General features: G+C 46.2%; 1 protein-coding gene across 1 annotated transcript; it reads left to right on the top strand.

Moving 5' to 3' along the window:
* Positions 1-690: 690 nt before the first annotated feature.
* Positions 691-18,128, top strand: LOC129327991 (zinc finger protein 616-like). Its single transcript, XM_054976734.1, has 15 exons — positions 691-750; positions 1,642-1,816; positions 2,000-2,099; positions 2,861-2,943; positions 3,171-3,297; positions 4,127-4,219; positions 5,547-6,713; positions 8,642-8,802; positions 9,202-9,372; positions 10,209-10,400; positions 10,588-10,687; positions 12,072-12,154; positions 12,443-12,569; positions 13,113-13,205; positions 14,783-18,128. The coding sequence occupies exons 1-15, from the start codon at positions 713-715 to the stop codon at positions 15,940-15,942; spliced, it is 3,870 nt and encodes a 1,289-aa protein (XP_054832709.1). The 5' UTR covers positions 691-712; the 3' UTR covers positions 15,943-18,128.
* The last annotated feature ends 791 nt before the right edge of the window (positions 18,129-18,919 follow it).

Below are 18,919 nucleotides of genomic sequence, written 5' to 3'. Positions count from 1 at the left end.
TCCCGCCCTCCCCACAAGCAGGCTCGGGGCGGGTCACATCACGCGTAGATCACAACGCTAACATCAATATTAAAAACATGGCAATCGAAATTTCAAAGCGCAATCCCCTCTCCTCCTATTCCCCCCAAACATTTCCAGCTCACCCGATCGTGGGATCGTTGCTCCCCAGTCCTCCAGCCCTTTTCCTGTCGGGGATACAGGGGCACATGCAGCCATCCCCTAAAAGGCTCTGCTTCGCTCTTCTGCCAGCTAGCCCCCCCCCCCCCGCTGTTTTAAACCACTCCTCACTTTCCAGCTATGCACACAAGTCTAGTTAGCTCCTGTTTCCCAGACGCAGAGTTGCGTTACAGAAGCTGGGGGCTAAAATGCGCTCATTTTCTCACCTCAAAAAGAGTCCAGTAGCACCTTTAAGACTAACCAATTTTATTTTAGCATAAGCTTTCGAGAATCAAGTTCTCTTCTTCAGATGCCTGATACAGAGACTAACACGGCTAAGTTCTCTGCATCTATTTCTCACCTCGGAGGTCCTCAGTGCAGATCCCTCAGCACGAGCCCCCCCCCCCCCGCTTTCCCACTCCGTCCTCTCAGCTCCTTGCAGAAAGGCCACTCAAGGGTTAAAGGCAGCGAGTCTGCAGACTAGAAGGGGGGGGAATGGAGGAGTGGGGAATCACTTCCTGCCAGAGCCCTCCCCCAACAGTGGAAAGGTTGCTGCATGCATCAGACGCAAATCCCCCCAATCCCTCAGTTCGGGTGAGCTGAAGATGCATGGGGGGGGGGGTCCCCCCAGGGCATGAAGGGGGAGCAAAAGGCGGGGGGGGGGGTGGAGGTGAGGCTGGATCCAAAGGCCCGCCCAGGGAGTGGATGGAGGAGTGCGTGCTGCCCCCCCCTCCCCAGTTCATCCTTATCAGTTGCCTATCAGTTACCATGCTCAGTTCAAGGTATTGGTTATTACGTACAAAGCTCTTCACAGCCTTGGCCCAGCATACTTACCGGACCGCCTCCCTCCGCATGTCCCTCCACGGCAGCTTCGCTCATCTGAACAGGGTCTCTTGCAGGTGCCAGCCTACACATGGGTGAAATCAACAGCAGCCCATACAGGGGCTTTCTCTGTGGTGGCCCCTACCCTGTGGAACAGCCTGCCTGAGCAGGGCAGGAGAGCCCCCACCCTCCTGGCTTTCCACAAACAATGCAAAATCAAATTATTCAAAAAGGCTTTTTACTCAGATAGGAGGACGGTATTGTAGAGAGCGGGTCTCAGATGCTTTGCTAATGAATTAGGAACCATAGACTTCACCATTATGTTGCCTTACATATTATCCGTTGCTTTAAATATGTACTCCTATATACCACCTGTGCTACATGTTGTTTAATGTCAGTCCTAGAATTGATTATGTCTCAGCAATTCTTCAACCTCATATTGGATCCTTGCTAATGCCATGTCTCTGTAAACTTCTGTTCATTTACCCTATGACATTGTTTATGGAAATGTCCTTGATGCTGTATGGAAATGTCTGCCCTTGTCCTTGCTACTGATTGTACTCATCTCACACTATGTAATCCGCCTTGAGTCTCAATGAGAAAGGCGGACTATAAATGACATAAATAATAATAATAACCCCCAGCTTCTCTGTTCTCACCCAGCCCTTTGCCGCCTGCTCCGAGCCTCCCCTTCTCCTTTTGCTCACCTGGACAAAGAAGGAGGCGGAAGATCCAGGAGATCCCAGCCAAGATGGAGAGCCGGGCCAGGGAGTCCCAGCCAGAGACCGGGGCCCAGGCAGAAGGCTTCCTCCAGAGCCAGGCGGGGGATGTGAAGCAGGTGAGGGAATCCTCCTGGGACCCCCAGAAGATGTGGGGAAGGCTGTCCGCATGACCCCCGCTCCTCCCCTGGGGCCTGACTTTGCAGGAAACTATCCAAGGAAGAGTCCATTCTGGCCACTGATCCAAACATTCCCCAGCCCCCTTCCTTTCCTGACCCCTTTCCCTCTCCCTTCTGTTTCAGGACCCATTGCAAGATGCAGAAGAGGCCCCAGCAGTGCCTTGGCAGAGATTCCTCTTTGGGGAGGACAAGCAGGAGGGCGATGGAGGGGCCCCTTCGCTGGGTAAGGAGGGTGGGTTTAATCAGGGGCTTCTTTCAGCCTATTTCCCTTCTCCTGAGTAGTCCTGAAACCTGAAGACTACTTGTATCTCCTTCTTCTGTCTGAAGAGAGAGGATGCTTGTTTGCCTGGTGGCAGGAGAGAGAGGCCGTTCATAAAAGGCGCAGATTGTGAAACATGTACGATGAAGAATAGTTTATTCCTTTTCATTCTTCCTTCCCAACAGTTCTCTCATGGAGCACTTTGTCTTCTTGACACCTCCTAGCACACACATGTATTTTGAACAACCCGGGCAGGCTGGCTCCAGATGATATTTATTTATTTATTAAAATAATTATATGCTGCTTTCCACCCATATACGGTCCCCAAGGCAGCCTACAACATTAAAACTGTCTTTAAAATGTATTTATAAATACACCTTGGATGTTGGGGGGGGGGGTTGTTCCATCTCCTTTGGAGACCAGTTGGGGTTCTGATATTTTATTAGTTAAGTTGATGGGTTCTGTTGTGAACTTGGTCTTGAGGCCTTCTGTTTTGTGATTCTCACTGCTGGATTTATTTTAATTACTCTGGATCATCTGTTTTCTCTTGGGAAGGGAAGCCACATAGAGAAGGGGCTCCCTAAAAACAGCGAGATCTATCCCCTCTTTTGACCAAGGGCATACATGCAAGAGAAAGTGACCTCTGGGACATGGAAGGCCCAGAGTAAAGAGGGCTTTAACAATGAGGGCTAAGCGTCTTCCCCCTTCCTTTGTCTCCCTCGCAGGCCCTGGGAGGATGTCGGGTGGATATTTTGGGCTTTCCCTTCAATGTGATGGAGCAAACACACCCTCTGTGCAGCCAGATCAGGTAGGAACCAGTGGGGAGAAGGGATGGGAGACCCCAGGGGCCCCGTCCTCTTCACATCACCTGTGTCTGAAGGAATCTCTCCGCTTCATTTCTATCAAACCTGCTGACAGGGAAGGCTGTAAGTGCCACAAGAAAAAAAAAAGTTTCTTTGCTTCCTCTCAGAGAACTCCTGGCTCATTGTCTTTATGGATCTTTGCTGAAGAGAAAATATTTCCTCCTCCTTTCAGGTTCTGGTGACCTTTGAGGATGTGTCTGTGGATTTCTCGGAGGAGGAGTGGGCGCTGCTGGATCCGGACCAAAGGGCTCTGCACAGGGAAGTCATGGAGGAGAATTATGTGAACCTGGCCTCTCTCGGTAAATCTCTCCTTTTCTGTTCGTTAGTCAATTTGCTCCTGTTATCTCTCAGTCACTGGGTGCCAGGGAATTCAGCAAGCATGTAAAATAGAAAATCTGGCTTTCTGTACTGTTCTCTTTTTATTGTAAAATCTATTTTTTCATTCTTTGATGGGACGCCCTAATAAGAATACTAAAGTCAGTTTAGAAATGTTCCTCAATGGTGGGACGTTTCCAAACATGCAATTCGCCTGCCAGAATGAGATTTCTGCTTGCTGACCAGGGTCTGGTAATTCCCACCAGTTCCCACAGCACAGTTCAGCCTTGCCCTCTGTGCTTGTTCTGAAGAACAAAACGTGGTGGCCTGTGCCAGGCATGGGAAGTGGGAGGGTCCTGCTCTATGAAGTCCACAGATGGTTCCCTGATGGGATGGGGTGATGCTGTGCCAACTGGCTGGTTTGCAAGAGTTGAAAATTGGTTGTGGCTGCATGTGCCAGAGCTGCTGTAGCATAATAATGACACACTTTGTAAACTGCTCTGAGTGGGCATTAAGTTGTCCTGAAGGGCGGTATATAAGTCGAATGTTATTCGAACGTTATTATAGAGGTGAAGTGGTTGGGCCGTGAATCAGCCCTCTGCTAGTTCAACTCCCCCTATTGCCATGAGCTCAGCAATTACCTTGGGTAAGCCACTCCTCCCCCAGCTTCTCAGCTGTATTACGGGGGTGATAATAACACTGTTCACTGTGCCGAGAGGGGCACTAATCTGTCTAGAAGAATGGTCTATGAGTGCAGTTATTACATAAGCACGATTATTAAATTGTTCATGTGTTTTTACTCCTCTCAATAAGGGCTTGTGATTCCCAAACCTGAGTGTGACTCCTGGCCAGAAGAAGAGGAAGATCCATTCAGACAAGTTTTCAAGGAGGGAAACAGCTTGGCAGGTAACTACTGAGTTGTGTGATGCGAAATTTTCTCTCTCTCTTTTGCCTGGTTGGAAACACCTGACATTACAAGCAATAACTGATGTTCCTGATGAGGCTATGAGTTCCCCTGGCAGCCTTCAATCCTATATCTGACTTCCAAGTGGCCATAATGTGCAGATTCTTAAATCAGCAAGTTGGGGCCACTGGGGAACAAAACAGATGTTAGCAGAAAAATCTGAATACCAACAAAAATATATTGACAGTTAAAAACAACATTGTTTTCGCATGCACAACTTACTTAATCTCTTATCACCTCACTTTAGCCATTTGTTTGCCTTATGCCTTTGGTAATTAATTCTGTGGCTATTTTTATGGTGATGATTTTATGCTGCTGTTGTGTTTTTAGGTTAATGTTTACACTGAGGTAGTTCATTCTTTAAATGAAAATTTGCACTGTTTTATCTTACAAACACCCTCTGGCAAATTGGTTTGCAGGTGCAGTATTAAAAATGGCAATGGCAAACGACCTCTGTTTGTCTTTTGCAATGAAAACTCCACCAGGTGTCACCATAAGTCAACTCTGACTTGAGGGCACTCTCCACTCCACACACTTAAATAATAGCAGAACGAGTGCTGTGTGTATTCTTGTGAGGTCATTAACAACATCCAGTATTTGGGCTGCAAAACCTTTAGGGATTACTAAACAAGATGTCAATTATTAATAATATTAGGGGTGCATATATTCGGAGCTGCAAATGGAATTTCTGATGTGTTATATTCTTTGATCTCTTACTCTGAATTTTTGACAGTTTGGCTCTTTATTTATTTATTTTTATTTTTCCAATTTATATATCTTTAATTGAAACTCAGAGCCAATTTGGCATAGTGGTTAAGAGTGGCAGGACAATAATGTGGAGAACTGGGTTTGATTCCCCACTCCTCTGCTTGAAGCCAGCTGGGTGACCTTGGGTCAGTCACAACTCTTTGGAGCTCTCTCAGCCCCACCCACCTCACAGGGAGATTGTTGTAAGGATAATAATAACACACTTTGTAAACCTCTCTAAGAGTGACATAAGTTGTCCTCAAGGGCAGTATATTAATTGAATATTATTATAATTATTTAAAAGTTTGGGAACTCCTAGTTCTTTACAATGCTGGGTCCTATTGACCCTGTAAATATTTACCTACTTTCCTTTCACCCAATATTGTTTTCTGCAAGTTGCCCTTGCAGTTCCCAGGAACAATCTACCAAAAATAGGCCTTTAGGATGAGGGATGAATTGATTATATTCAATAACTTCTGAGTTCATTTCTTCCTCATTGGATTTATCTCCTTATTTCTTCAGGTGACCGGAGGGAGCAAAAAGAAACTCAACAGCACAGAAGGAAAGTCAAAGTACAGAAGAAGCAGCAGAAAAAATTCGTTTCTTTGGACAGAGCAGATGTCAGTGAAATTGACCTTACCAGTCATGACAAAATCCACACAGGGAAGAAACGATATAGCTGTTCTGCGTGTGGAAAGAGCTTCAGTAGAAAAGAATCCCTGGGTTCCCATCAAAGGATCCACACAGGGGAGAAGCCATATAAATGTTCTGAATGTGGAAAGAGCTTCACAGTAAAGCCATCACTAGTTTCCCATCAAAGCATCCACACCGGGGAGAAACCATACAGTTGTTCTGACTGTGGAAAGAGCTTCAGACAGAAAAAAAACCTGGCATCCCATCAAAACACCCACACAGAGGAGAAGCCATATAAATGCTCTGAATGTGGAAAGAGATTCAGAGTCAGCACATCCCTGATTTACCATCAAAAAATCCACACAGGAGAGAAACCATATAAATGCTCAGAGTGTGGAAAGGGTTGCAGGAAGAACTCGACCCTTGCTATCCATCAAAGAATCCATACCGGAGAGAAACCATATAAATGCTCAGAGTGTGGAATGAGCTTCAGTAGCAGTGGAAGTCTTACTACCCATCACAGCATCCACACAGGGGAGAAGCCATATAAATGTTCTGAATGTGGAAAGAGCTTCACAGCCAAGCCATCACTAGTTTCCCATCAAAGAATCCACACAGGAGAGAAACCATATAGCTGTTCTGAGTGTGGAAAGAACTTCAGACAGAAAAAAAACCTGGTTTCCCATCAAACAACCCATACAGAGGAGATGCCATATAAATGCTCTGAATGTGGAAAGAGCTTCAGAGCCAGGAAATCCCTGATTTACCATGAAAAAATCCACACAGGACAGAAACCATATAAATGCTCAGTGTGTGGAAAGGATTTCCGAGAGAACTCACACCTTACTTGTCATCAAAGAATCCACACAGGGGAGAAACCATGTAAATGTTCTCTGTGTGGAAAGAGCTACAGAGTCATGTCTTCCCTGGCTTACCATCTAACTATCCACACAGGGGAGCTCCCATTTAAATGCTCTGAATGTGGAAATGGCTTCAGATCCAGCATACGCCTTATTTCCCACCAAAGAAGACACACAGAGCAGAAACTATTTAAATGTTGAGAATGCGGGAAGGCTTTCATGTGCAGCTCAGATGTTGCTTTCCATCAAAGAATCCATACCGTAGAGAAACTGTATAAATGCTTGGAATGTGGAAAGCTTTAGGAGAAGTTCAGTCCTTTCTAACCATAAAAAAAACTACACCGGTGACAAACCATACACATGCTCAGAACGTGGAAAGGTTTTCACACATAGGTCAAGCCTTGTTTCCCATCTAAGAACCCATGCTGGAGAGAAACTGTATAAATGTTTGGAATGTGAAAGGATTTATCTTTCCTTATCCCATATCAGTATATACAATTTATTGAGGCCAAGGTGTAAAGAGCATCTGAGAATGGCCAGCATATTTAACTTCACCGAAGCTGAAGATATGAGAAACGTGTAGCCATAGAAACGTTTTCCATAGATTTTGTTAAGATAAAAAAAATAAGAAGAGTGAACTGGGCAATGAGCTGATTTATGCTCGACTGTGCAGTTTGATGGGTCCAACTGGATTCCAGAATGCCCTGTGGGATGCGATATCCCCTGGTGGCTTGTTGGATGATCTGGTAGAGGGCTGGAATACTCATCTCGCTGAAGCCATCAGTGATGTCCTTTCCGCTCCCAATCCAAAGTGGCCCCGTATCTATATATACAATTTATTGAGGGACAAGTGCAAAGAGCGTCTGAGAATGGCAGGAATGTCTAACTTCAAAGAAGCTGAAGACAGGATTCAAGAATATGTGTATTGGTGGAGGGCCAAAAGAGATTCAAATGTATGAGAAACTTGTAACCACTAATTTTCCATAGATTTTGGCAAGATAAACTATCAGGGGAGGGCAGGGCAGGCATGGTGGGTGGGCCAGGCATTGACAGCTCCTCCGTGCCCAGATTGCAGCCAGGGGAGGGCAGCATGGGAGGAGGGCAAAGCAGTCAGGCATTACCTCCTTCTCTGAGCTCCAATCACAGCAGGGGGAGGGGAAAGTGGGCAGGGTGTGCAGTGTGGGGCACTCATCTGTCCAGAAGAGCAGTATATAAGCACAGTTATTATCTTGCCTCTGCACCAAAGTGGGCCAATGGCAATTCTTTCCCATAAACACCAAGGTAAATTCCAGATAGTAGAGTCCAGTAGTTCCTTTAAGACTAACCAATTTTATTGTAGCGTAAGCTTTCGAGAACCACAGCTCTTCGTCAGATGCATGGAGGGTATGAAGAAACTGGCCAGAGATATATAGGTGGTATGGGGAGGGGGGAGACGGTGCAGGGAGTGAGGGCCATGTAAATGCAAATCAGTGACAAAAGTCATGAAAGAGATGGAGTGCACCAGTTTCTTCATACCCTCCATGCATCTGACAAAGAGAGCTGTGGTTCTCGAAAGCTCACGCTACAATAAAGTTGGTTAGTCTTAAAGGTGCTACTGGACTCTTTACCATTTTGCACCTGCATGGCTAACTCCCCTGAAGGTAAGTTCAGGTTCGTGAGATGGGCTTCCTGACCCCTCGGTTTCAGAGCCATCTTCCAATCCGCAAGAATCCGACACTGGACCCTTCAGAGAGAGGCACATGATTTCTTTTCTCCCATTTTGTTCTCCTTTCCTAATGTAACCTTCTATATCCTTTGACCCTGTCATAGCCATTTCATTTCCAGTTAGGGACCATTTTGTACTCCTGCTGCTGGCTCTTCCCTGTTGCATCCTGGTTAGGGCCCCCCCTCCTCCTTGTCCCTCCTTCTTATGTACTCCAAATTGGAACAAGTCATATTTCATGGTTACATGTTTCCCTTGCTGAAAATCAGATAATCTTTTGGAAGGATTTTGCTTGAATAGCTTCTTTGGCTCTGCATGCTGGCCTCCCCCTCTCTTTGGTGGCATCATTCTCAACTGTGGCACGCATGGCACCTGAGCGTCCAGGGCTGTGGATTTAAGGAACGTCTAAACATCCTGAAAAGGTCCGACGTTGTTTGAACCCCCATCGCTGCCCGCCCCTGAGGATGCAAAGAAAGAGAGACCCGCACCTGCGCCGTTTCCCAACCCGCGCTGGAAACGGAACCCGTGTCGGTGCATCCACACACAAAAGGGGGAGGGGTCGGAGCACTCTGCCCCGAGGAAGGTGAGGAGGCCTGCAGGGAGCGCTCGGCTTTGCAGAAAGGAAAACACACACGCACACACACACCCCGGGTTGTGGATGGGGCAGCTGCAGGGAATTGGGGCGGGGGGGGGTGTTGCTTCCTCTCCTGGACCCGCGGCTGCCTTTGGCCTCCTTTCCCGGCCTCCCAGTGCACCCCCCCCTTCCTAGGCCTGCCTCTGGCCAAGCCCCTCTGCTTGCCCCCAGCCTTTTTTCTTGCTCCCCGCCCACCGTGTATTATTATATTCTGCAGCAGGAATAAAAGTCCAGATTTTTTTTACAAAAAGTCGCAGCATTCATTTTGCAGGGATCGGGGGCGGGGGTGAGCAAGGCAGGGAAGCCCGTTGCCTATCGACGCCTTCCTTTCCCTCCCTGTCCGCTCAGCGGCATGCAGAAAGGGTTAAAGGCAGCGAGTCTGCACGCCTAGAGGGGGGTGGGGGAGGAGGAGTGGGGAGTCGCTTACTGCAAGAACCCCCCCCCCCCCGGGAAAGAAGGTGGCCTTGCTGCTTGCACCTCCCTCGCATCCCCCCCCCCCCCCGCCATCCCTCGGTTCAGGTGAGCTGAAAATGCATGGGGGGGGGAGTCCCAGGGCAGCAGTGGAGGAAGGGAAGGGGGGAGGGAATGCAAGGAGGGGAAGTGGGAGCGAAAGGTGGGGGGCTGAGAAGCATCCAGAGATGGGGCTGGACCCAAAAGCCCCCCAGGTGGTGGGCGCAGGAGCGTGTGCTGCCCCAGCTCTAGCAAGCAAGAACCCCACCCCCTTCCTAGTCTGAATGTTTGACAGGCAGCATCCTCCGCCCCCCCCCCTCGGATTCATCCTCTGTTTCTTTGTTCTCACCCAGCTCTTTCCTGCCTGCAGCCCCTGCTCCGTCTGGCATTGAAAGGGAGAAATGGACCTGGGTGCAGCTCTGGGGGAGGGGGCGCCTCATTTCGGACCCCCAGGTGGTCTCAGCCGGCTGTAGATGTTGAAGGAAGGATGGCGGGGAGCTCCGGGGAGCCCCCCTCACCTAGGAGCCACTGTGCAAAGCTGAGGTCCATCCTGCCCGGACCCCCTTCAAGCACCTGCCTTCCTAGCAGATGTGGAGCTGGGAGAAGGCAATGACCCCCACCCCCGCCTAAAAGTTGGCCCGGAAGGATCCCACACTCAAGAGCTCTGAGATCCACCGGCAGGGGCAGCAACTGGTGTCTGGGGTGTGTGATGCCGCAGGGCTCTTCTATTCTTACGTCCCTCTTGACCAAGTGAAGTCTTCCCTCTGTAGGTGTCATTTGAGGGAACGTTATCTTTTCCTTCCAAAGAGAAGGCTCGGCTCCTAGCTGGCTTCCTTCTTCTTTCTGCCTCGTCTGCCCAAAGAGGGCCATAGGTTGCTTACAGCACACCTTTGTGGATTTCACAGCCTCACCTGTTCTGCTGTTGTTCTCCTCTACAAAGAAGGAGGGAGAAGATCGAGGAGATCCCAGCCGGCTGCTGTGCCCCTGAGATGGAGAGCTGGGTGAGGGAAAACGGACGGGAGACCAGATCCCAGGCGGTGGCCCTGGCAGAAGGCTTCCTCCAGAGCCAGGCCGGGACCGTGAAGCAGGAAGAGCAGGTTTGAGAGAGTTTCCTCCTGGGACCCTCAAAGATGTGGGGAAGGTTCTCTTCGTACCCTCCTCTTCCCCAGGGCCTGAGTTTTTCAGAAAACCATCCATGAAGGAGTCCATTATGCCCAATTTCACAGCCGTTCGCTGGCCCCCTTCCTTTCCCAACCCGTCTCCGTTTCTTCTCTGCTCTTTCAGGGGCCGCTGGAAGGAACAGGGGAGGCGCTGGCAGTGCCTTGGCAGAGATTACTGTATTGGGAGGTCAAGCAGGAGGGCGATGGAGGTGACGTTTGGCTGGGTAAGGAGGATGTGTTTAATTGGGGCATCTTTCGGCCTAGTTTCCTTCTCCCGAGTAACCCTGAAATCTGAGCACTGCTTCTCCATCCCTCTTCAGTTTGCAACGAAGGGAGCTTCTCTCGTGATTTAAAAAGGTACCTCAGCAGTTATACAGGCCCAAGCCTGCCCTTAGAGTTCTAGCCAAGAGGCGGCAGGAGGGAGAGGGCTTTCATAAAACGAGCAGAACATATTTTTATTTATTTATTTACTCATTTTTACCCTGCCTTTCTGCCTATTGTGGAACCAAAGTAGCTTACAGCGTTCTGTCCTTCGTTTTATCCTCTCAACTACCCTGTGAGGTAGGTTAGGCTGTGCGTCTGACCAGTCCAAGGTCTCCCAGCAAGCTTCCATGGCGGAGTGGGGATTTGAACCTGAGCCTCCCGGATCTTAGTTCGGCATTCTGACCGCTGCACCACACTGGCTGTCCCCCATATATGAAACATTATGAAGACTAATGTATACATTTCATGTAACGCTTACTAAAAGAACTCCCCACTGTGCGCACACACGTCATTTTGATTGGCCTGCACAGCCCATCCGCAGACAATAGTTGTTGGCATTGAGTGGCCGTGAAGAAGGAGCAGGGCCTTGGAGGGTGGTGGCTCAAGAGTGAGGCAGTTTTGTTCCCTGTCAGCTTGGGAGAGTTTCAACTTTTCCAAGGGGATTATCACATCTGTCTTGGAGACGAGATGGGGCTCTGATCTTTTGCTGACAAAGCTGACAGATTCTCTTCTGATCTTGCTTTTGAAGCCCTGTTTTGTGATTCTCATGGCTGGCTGCATTTTAATTCTGTTTAATAATAATCTGTTTTCACCTGGGAAGGGAAGCCATATAGATAAGGGGAAGATCTAATCTCCCAGGGAGGAGGTTCCACAAAGCAGGGGAAGTCATAACAAGAGAAATAACAACAACATTTGATTTATAAGCCACCCTTCAGGACAACTTAATGCCCACTCAGAGCTGTTTACAAAGAATGTCATTATTATCCCCACAATAAACACCCTGTGAGGTGGGTGGGGCTGAGAGAGCTCCAGAGAGCTGCGAGTAGCCCAAGGTCACCCAGCTGGCTTCAAGCGGAGGAGTAGGGAATCAAACCCAGCTCTCCAGATTAGAGTCCTGCACTCTTAACCACTGCATCAAACTGGCTCTCATTCCTTACTAATGTAATGGAAGCTAGCCTCTCTAGACATCTTTACTGAGCAAGGGCATACATGCAGGAGAAAGAGACCTCTGAGGCATGGAAGGCCCAGGGTGGAGAAGGTTTTAAAGGTGAGGGCCAGGATGTGGGGTTGGGCCAGGCAGTGAACAGACTAAACTTCTTCCCCCTTTCTTTGTCTCCCTCTCAGGCACTGGAAGGACATCAAATGGATGTTCTGAGACTTGTCTTCAGTGGAATGGAGTACATTCTCCATGTATGCAGCCAGATCAGGTAGGGAAGGTATCCGTGGGGTAAGGCTGCCTAGAGTCAAAAGGAAAGGTGGGATATAAATTTTCTCATTAACTAATTAATATAGATGGGGACATCCCTGGTGCCTCTGTCACCTCCTCCTATGTCTGAAGGAATCTCCTTCCTTTTGCTTCTATAAAAATCTGCTCCACAAGAATGGCTGTGAATGCTTCGGGGTGGGGGAGCTTTATTTGGTTCCTGTCAGAGAACTCCTGGCTCGTTGTCTTTATGGATCCTTGCGGAAGAGAAAATATTTCCTCCTTTTTTCAGGATCTGGTGACCTTTGAGGATGTGTCTGTGGATTTCTCAGAGGAGGAGTGGGCCCTGCTGGATCCGGGCCAAAGGGCTCTGCACAAGGAAGTCATGGAAGAGAATTATGGGAACCTGGCCTCTCTGGGTACGGCTCTCCCTTTCTGTTAATTGATAGTAAAAGCAGGAATTGCTCCTATTGTCTGCCTATAACTAGAAGCTAGAGAAGCCACCATACATGGAAGCAGATCTTTCTCTATTTATTTAATTGAAAAATCTGTGGGTTTTTTATTATTTAAACTGAAGCTCTCAAGATAATCCTAACATAAGATTAGAAACATTTAAAAATGGTGGGATGTCTCCAAACATGCAATTCCTCTCTCAGAATGAGATTCCTGCTTGCAGAGGAGAGTGTGGTGATTTTCATGAATTCCCCTGTCCCGCTGTACACCCCAGCTTTGAGCCATTCCTGAAGGTCTATTGAACCCCAAGATCAAAACTTAAATGGATTCAGTGGTCTACAGCAGGAAGGGGAAGCAAGAAAGTCCTGCTCTGTGAAGCCCACAGATATGCACCATCCTCAGATTGGACAGGGTGATGTTATGTACACTGACTGCTTTGTAAGGCTTGAAAACTTGTTGTGGCTGCAAGTGCCAGAAATATTGAGTGTGTTTTTCCTTCTCCCAATAAGGGCTTGTGATTCCCAAGCCTGAGCCTGCCTCCTGGCTGGAAGAAGGGGAAGATCCATTTGGGAAGGTCTCTGCAGAAGAAGTGAGATTGGCAGGTAGCTACCGGGAATTTTTTCCCTTCTATTTTTTCCAGGTTGGAAGTACTAGACAGTACAAGCAATAACCAATATGTCTGATGAAGGTATGAGTTCCAGTTGCAGCCTTTAATATTAATCATATTTGATTATATACTGCCCTTCAGGACAACTTAATGCCACACTCAGAGCGATATACGAAGTGTTGTTATTATCCCCACAACATTCACCCTGTGAGGTGGGTGGGGCTGAGAGAGCTCCAAGAAGCTGTGACTGACCCCAGATCACCCAGCTGGCTTCAAGTGGAGGAGTGGGGAATCAAACCTGGCTCTCCAGATTACAATCCTGCCGCTCTTAACCACTATATCAAACTGGTTTAGGAACAGGTTTATGAAATTATGGATGGGGTAGTGGAAAGAGAGAACTTTTTCTTCCTCTCCCAAAATACTAGAAATTGAGGGCATTCAATAGAGCTCAGGGCAGTAGATTCAGGATGGATAAAAGGAAACACTTCTTTACACAATGAGGGATTAAAATGCGAGATTCACTCTCTGAGAATGTAGTGATGGCTGCAGGCACAGATGGCTTTAAAGCCATGGTGACTAAAGGGAACCTCCACATTTAGGAGGACTGTACTTCAAAACATCAGTATGAGGAAGCAGCTTCAGTGGAACGCCTTGGCCTCTATGCCATGTTGTTGGCCCTCGATAACAGCCGTTTGGCCATTGTGTGAGACAGGATCCTGGACTAGATAGACTGCCAGTCCGAACCAGCAAGGTTCTTTTCATGTTCTTACATTGAACCCCGGGAACAAAACTTCCGGGGACTCAGTGGTCTGGAAGAGGGAGAGAGAAATTCCAGATCTGTGAAATCCACAGATGGTTAGATACATACCAGTGTTAGCCCTTCTCAACAATTCTCCTTTTCCCAGCCGGCGGGATTATTGGGCCTCTTCACAAAGATAATGGTGGAAGCTGCATTTGGTGGCTTCCAACTCAGCTGAGGCTGTTTCCTGATTTACTGTTGGAGGAATTTGGGCTACCTAGCAGAGCTTCTTCCACTCTATTGTCTAGGCTACCTAGTGGGGGCAGGGCAGGGTCTTTTGCCAGCCCTACTGTTTGAATGGGACCCCAAAGATTAAACTTGAGACTTTATGCAAGCAATGCAGTTGCTCCACCATGGAATTAAGCCAAGGTCTCAGGGTCCAGTGCTCTGTGTTGCTTCAGATGTTATGTAATACCAATGAATAAGAGAGGATAGAAAACATAGGACAACCTCGCTTTTCATTTTCTTAATCATAAGAAGAGTTCCCTAAATATGATGGGAGGTACTCGCTTGGAGCCACCAGTAATTTCCACTGACCACATGGATTTCTGTCCTTAGAACATGGTTTCCTCAGCTTCTCCCTCCCACTGAAACTCAAAATTTCGCCTCTCCAGTTTTCCTCTTGGGTGGCAAAGAACTTTCAGCAATGACATGTGGGAGGGGGCAGATGTGTGCTTTGGGAGGGGGGATCAGCAGATATACGAACACCTCCCCTTTTTTTTCATCCATTCCATTACTTATAGCTAATCTGGCTTCTCGCTTTACTTCTACAGGGCAGAAAAGCAAGGGAAGAGAAGAAGAGCAGAAAAGAGAAATGGAAGAAAAGCAGATGTGGAGGGAGGAATCCGCTGCTTCTGAGAGTGCCAGCCGCCTGGGAATTGCAATGCAACAAGAAATTTACAGACCGCGGGAAAAAATTACATTCCCTCTGTGGGAAGACTTCTTAATTGGACCGTCAGACCCCAGCATACAACCGAGCAGGTCAAATGGGGAGGAGCTGTTGAAACTGGCAGAGTGTAAGAACTTAATTCTGAATAAAACTTTTACCTTTCACAAAAGATCACACACCGAGAAGAAGGTGCACAAATGCTCAGTGTGTGGAAAGAGCTTCAACAGGAAGGACCATTTCACTGCACATCAGAGAGCACACACTGGTGAAAAACCATACACATGTTCTGAGTGTGGGAAGAGCTTCAGTCTCAGCTCAGGACTCACTTCCCATCAAAGAATCCACACAGGAGAAAAACCCTATACATGCTCAGTGTGTGAAAAGAGTTTTAGCCATTATTCTACCCTCACTTCCCATCAGAGAATCCACACTGGGGAGAAACCATATATGTGTACAGAATGTGGAAAGCGTTTTAGTCACAGTTCAAGCTTTAATTCCCATCAAAGAATCCACACAGGTGAAAAACCGTATAAATGCTCTGAATGTGGAAAGAGATTCAGTAACACCTCAGGTTTTGCTGACCATCAAAGAATCCACACAGGAGAGAAACCATATCAGTGCGCTGAGTGTGGAAAGAGATTCAGCCTCAACAAAGGACTCACTTCCCATCAAAAGATCCACACAGGAGAGAAACCATATAAATGCTCAGAATGTGGAAAAAACTTCAGTCACAGTTCAGGTCTTTCTTACCATCAAAGAATCCACACAGGGGAGAAACCATATAAATGTTCTCACTGTGGAAAAGGTTTCAGAGAAAGTGGAAAACTTAGTTCCCATCTAAGAACTCACACAGGAGAGAAACCATACAGCTGTTCCTCATGTGGAAAGAGTTTCAGTCACCATTCAGGTCTTGCTTACCATCAGAGAGCCCACACAGGGGAGAAACCATACAACTGTTCAGAATGTGGGAAGAGTTTCAGTCACAGCTCAAGGCTTACTTCCCATCAAAAAATCCACATGGAAGAAATTGTATACGTGCTTTGAATGTCCTCAATATACATCAAGGAATTCACACTGGAAAGAAACTGTATGCTTGCTTGGAGTGTGAAAAGAGCTTGCTTGCTTGCTAATATATTTATTTATCTATTTAAAACATTCTTTGATGGGAAGTTAGCTTCAGCCACAACTCAGACCTCACCATCAAAGTGTCTGCACAAGGGAGAAACTATGCAAACGCTAAAAGTGTGGGAAAAGTTTCAGAGAAAGTGGAAAACTTGCTTCCCATCAAGGAATTCACACGGGAGAGCAACCATTAAAATGCTCTGAATGTGGAAAGAACTTCAGGGAGAAGGAAAAACTCATTTCCCACCAAATAATCTGCACTGGAGAGAAACTATATCAGTGCCCAGAGTTTGGAAGGCACTGAGAGCGGAAATCTTATATCCCATAAAAAAAATCCACACAAGGGAGAAACTGTATAAATGCTCAGAATGTGGAATGCACTTCAGTCAGGCCTCAGGTCTTGCTTCTCATCAAAGAATCCTCATTGAAGAAATTGTATACATGCTTTGAATGTCCTCAATATACATCAAGGAATTCGCACTGGAAAGAAACCATACAAATGCTTAGGCCTTTATTCCCATCAAAGAATCCACACAGGGAAGAAGCCTTTTGATGGGGTTCAGTTGACTCTTGCGGACTTGGTTAAGAGCTTAGGGGTTATATTGGATCTGATGCTGCAGCTAGAGAAGCAGCTGAAAAAAATACCTTCTTACAACTCAATCTAGCCCTTGACATGGCTTATCTGGCCACCAGGGTCCACGCCATAGTAACATTGAGACTAGACTATTGTAATACACTTTACACAGGTCTCCCCTCAAAATCAACCCAGAGACTCTGGTTGGTGCAGAACACTGCGGCTTCATAATTATCAAGAGCTAGGCGGGGCATGCATATTACTCCCATTCTACAGTCACTCCATTGGCTGCCCATCTGTTCCCAGGTTCAATTCAAGGTTTTGGCTATCACATACAAAGCCCTTCCCGACCTGCCTGAAGAGGTTAGGAAAGCTCCCACTCTCTTGGCTTTCCACAAACTGTGCAAAATTGAATTATTCAGATAATAGGACTGTGCTGTAAGAAATGGGTCAGAGAAATGCTTAGGTAAAAAGGAACAGGAACTGTAGACTATGCTACTAAGTACCATTTGTGGCTGCAAGTATGCTCCTACTGGATAGTTTCTGCATCATTTAATAATGTTAAATTGCTTATCTTTTCCAGCATGATTTCAGCTCTGTATTGGATTTCTGTTTGTTTGAAAATGTCTGTAATCCATACTTCATTGTATGGTTTATTGACTGTCCTACCAATTGATCATATTGACTTACACTGTGCAATCTACTTTGAGTTTCAGTGAGAAAGGCAAACTATAAATAATGTTAATTGAAAAATAAATAAAAGCCATATAAATGCTCAGAATGTGGAAAGAGCTTCAGCCACAGGGGATACCTTACTTACTGATATATTTGAATAACTCAAGTTTGTACACATCTGTTCTTGTGTACTTTTAATGACTCTTAATAATAACATAACATAAATAACATTTGATTTATATATCACTCTTCAGGACAACTTAACATCCAGTCAGAGTGGTTTACAAAGTGTGTTATTATTATCCTCACAAGAATCACCCTGTGAGGTGGGTGAGGCTGAGAGAGCTCTGAAAGGGCTGTAACTGACCCAAGGTCACCCATCTGGCTTCAAGTGAAGGAGTGGGGAATCAAACCTGGCTCTCCAGATTAGAGTCCTGCCGCTATTAACCACTACAACAAACTGGCTCTCAAAGAAGTTCAGAGCAGGTTAAAGAAAAATAGAAAGTTCTTTTTATATCAACAGCCAATTTACTGGTTACAGAAAAGATAAGATGTAATAAGATAAGATATATTGCATTTTAATCATTCTTAATAGCTAAATATACCCTTTATAGGAAAAGTTGAAGGCAGTAGGAAAAGAGGAAGACCCAGGAATAGATGGCTTGACTCAATAAAGGAAACCATGTCCTCCAGTTTGGAATATCTTAGAATCATAGGGTTGGAAGGTACCTCTAAGGTCATCTAGTCCAACCTCCCGCACAATGCAGGAAATTCAAAGCTATCCCCCAACATGCACCCTGTGACCCTTACTGCAAGGGTCTGAGAAAGCCTGTTAAAGTTAAATAGTAAAGCGTCCAGTAGCACCTTTAAGAATAACCAACTGTATTGTAGCATAAGCTTTCGAGAACCACAGTTCTCTTCATCAGATGTGGTTCTCGAAAGCTTATGCTACAATACAGTTGGTTATTCTTAAAGGTGCTACTGAACGCTTTACTATTTTGTGACTACAGCCTAACATGGTTAACTCCTCCGGATCTCTTAATGAGAGGATGTTTTGGAGGTCTTTCATTCATAGGGTAACCATAGATCAGAGGCGACGTAATGGCACACAACACAAATATACACCCTGTTTAATCTAGCTTTAAGCAACTTCAAAGATTTATAAAAAAAGTAGTCTCAGTGACCATGTGCATGATGTCATAGTTAGCTTCAGCAAAAATATCACATAATGAAAAATAAGATTCAACTAGATTGAGAACCAATCATATTTTTATAGTGTAGACACTTGCTAAAGATCACAAAGATTGACGTGAAGATAATGATTGTCACAATGTATAAATACATGTCACATAAATAGATAATCAGGGTTCTTGCAAAGAAATGATCAAGAAGTGGTTTTAGGTGAGAAATCTGTGTGTGTCCAAAGGTTTATAAAGTACTTCATAGATTGCTAGTTAAAATCTTATTCTTTTCCGTCTCATATATCCAGTTATGCTTGAGAAAGATCTCATTTTGCATTTTGATTGCATGCATAATCTGTACCTGCTTTTTAATAACTCTGCGTAAAATAAAAGAGTTGACACCTTAATAAAGATTAAAAATTAAAAGAAGTTTCTGGGTGCATTGCTGGGAAGGAGTTAAATTTAAAAC

This window comes from Eublepharis macularius, chromosome 4 (assembly GCF_028583425.1).
Source record: "Eublepharis macularius isolate TG4126 chromosome 4, MPM_Emac_v1.0, whole genome shotgun sequence".
Lineage (NCBI taxonomy): Eukaryota > Metazoa > Chordata > Lepidosauria > Squamata > Eublepharidae > Eublepharis > Eublepharis macularius.
The sequence above is the reverse complement of the archived record's forward strand: the minus strand, read 5'-3'. Positions and strand labels throughout refer to the sequence as shown.

Bases quoted from the DNA above. Each gene is read 5' to 3' on its own strand.
- LOC129327991 (XM_054976734.1), top strand. From the start codon at position 713: ATGCATCAGACGCAAATCCCCCCAATCCCTCAGTTCGG. The intron at 3,298-4,126 runs GTAAATCTCTCC...CCTCTCAATAAG, and splicing joins TGTGAACCTGGCCTCTCTCG to GGCTTGTGATTCCCAAACCT. The intron at 4,220-5,546 runs GTAACTACTGAG...TTATTTCTTCAG, and splicing joins GGAGGGAAACAGCTTGGCAG to GTGACCGGAGGGAGCAAAAA.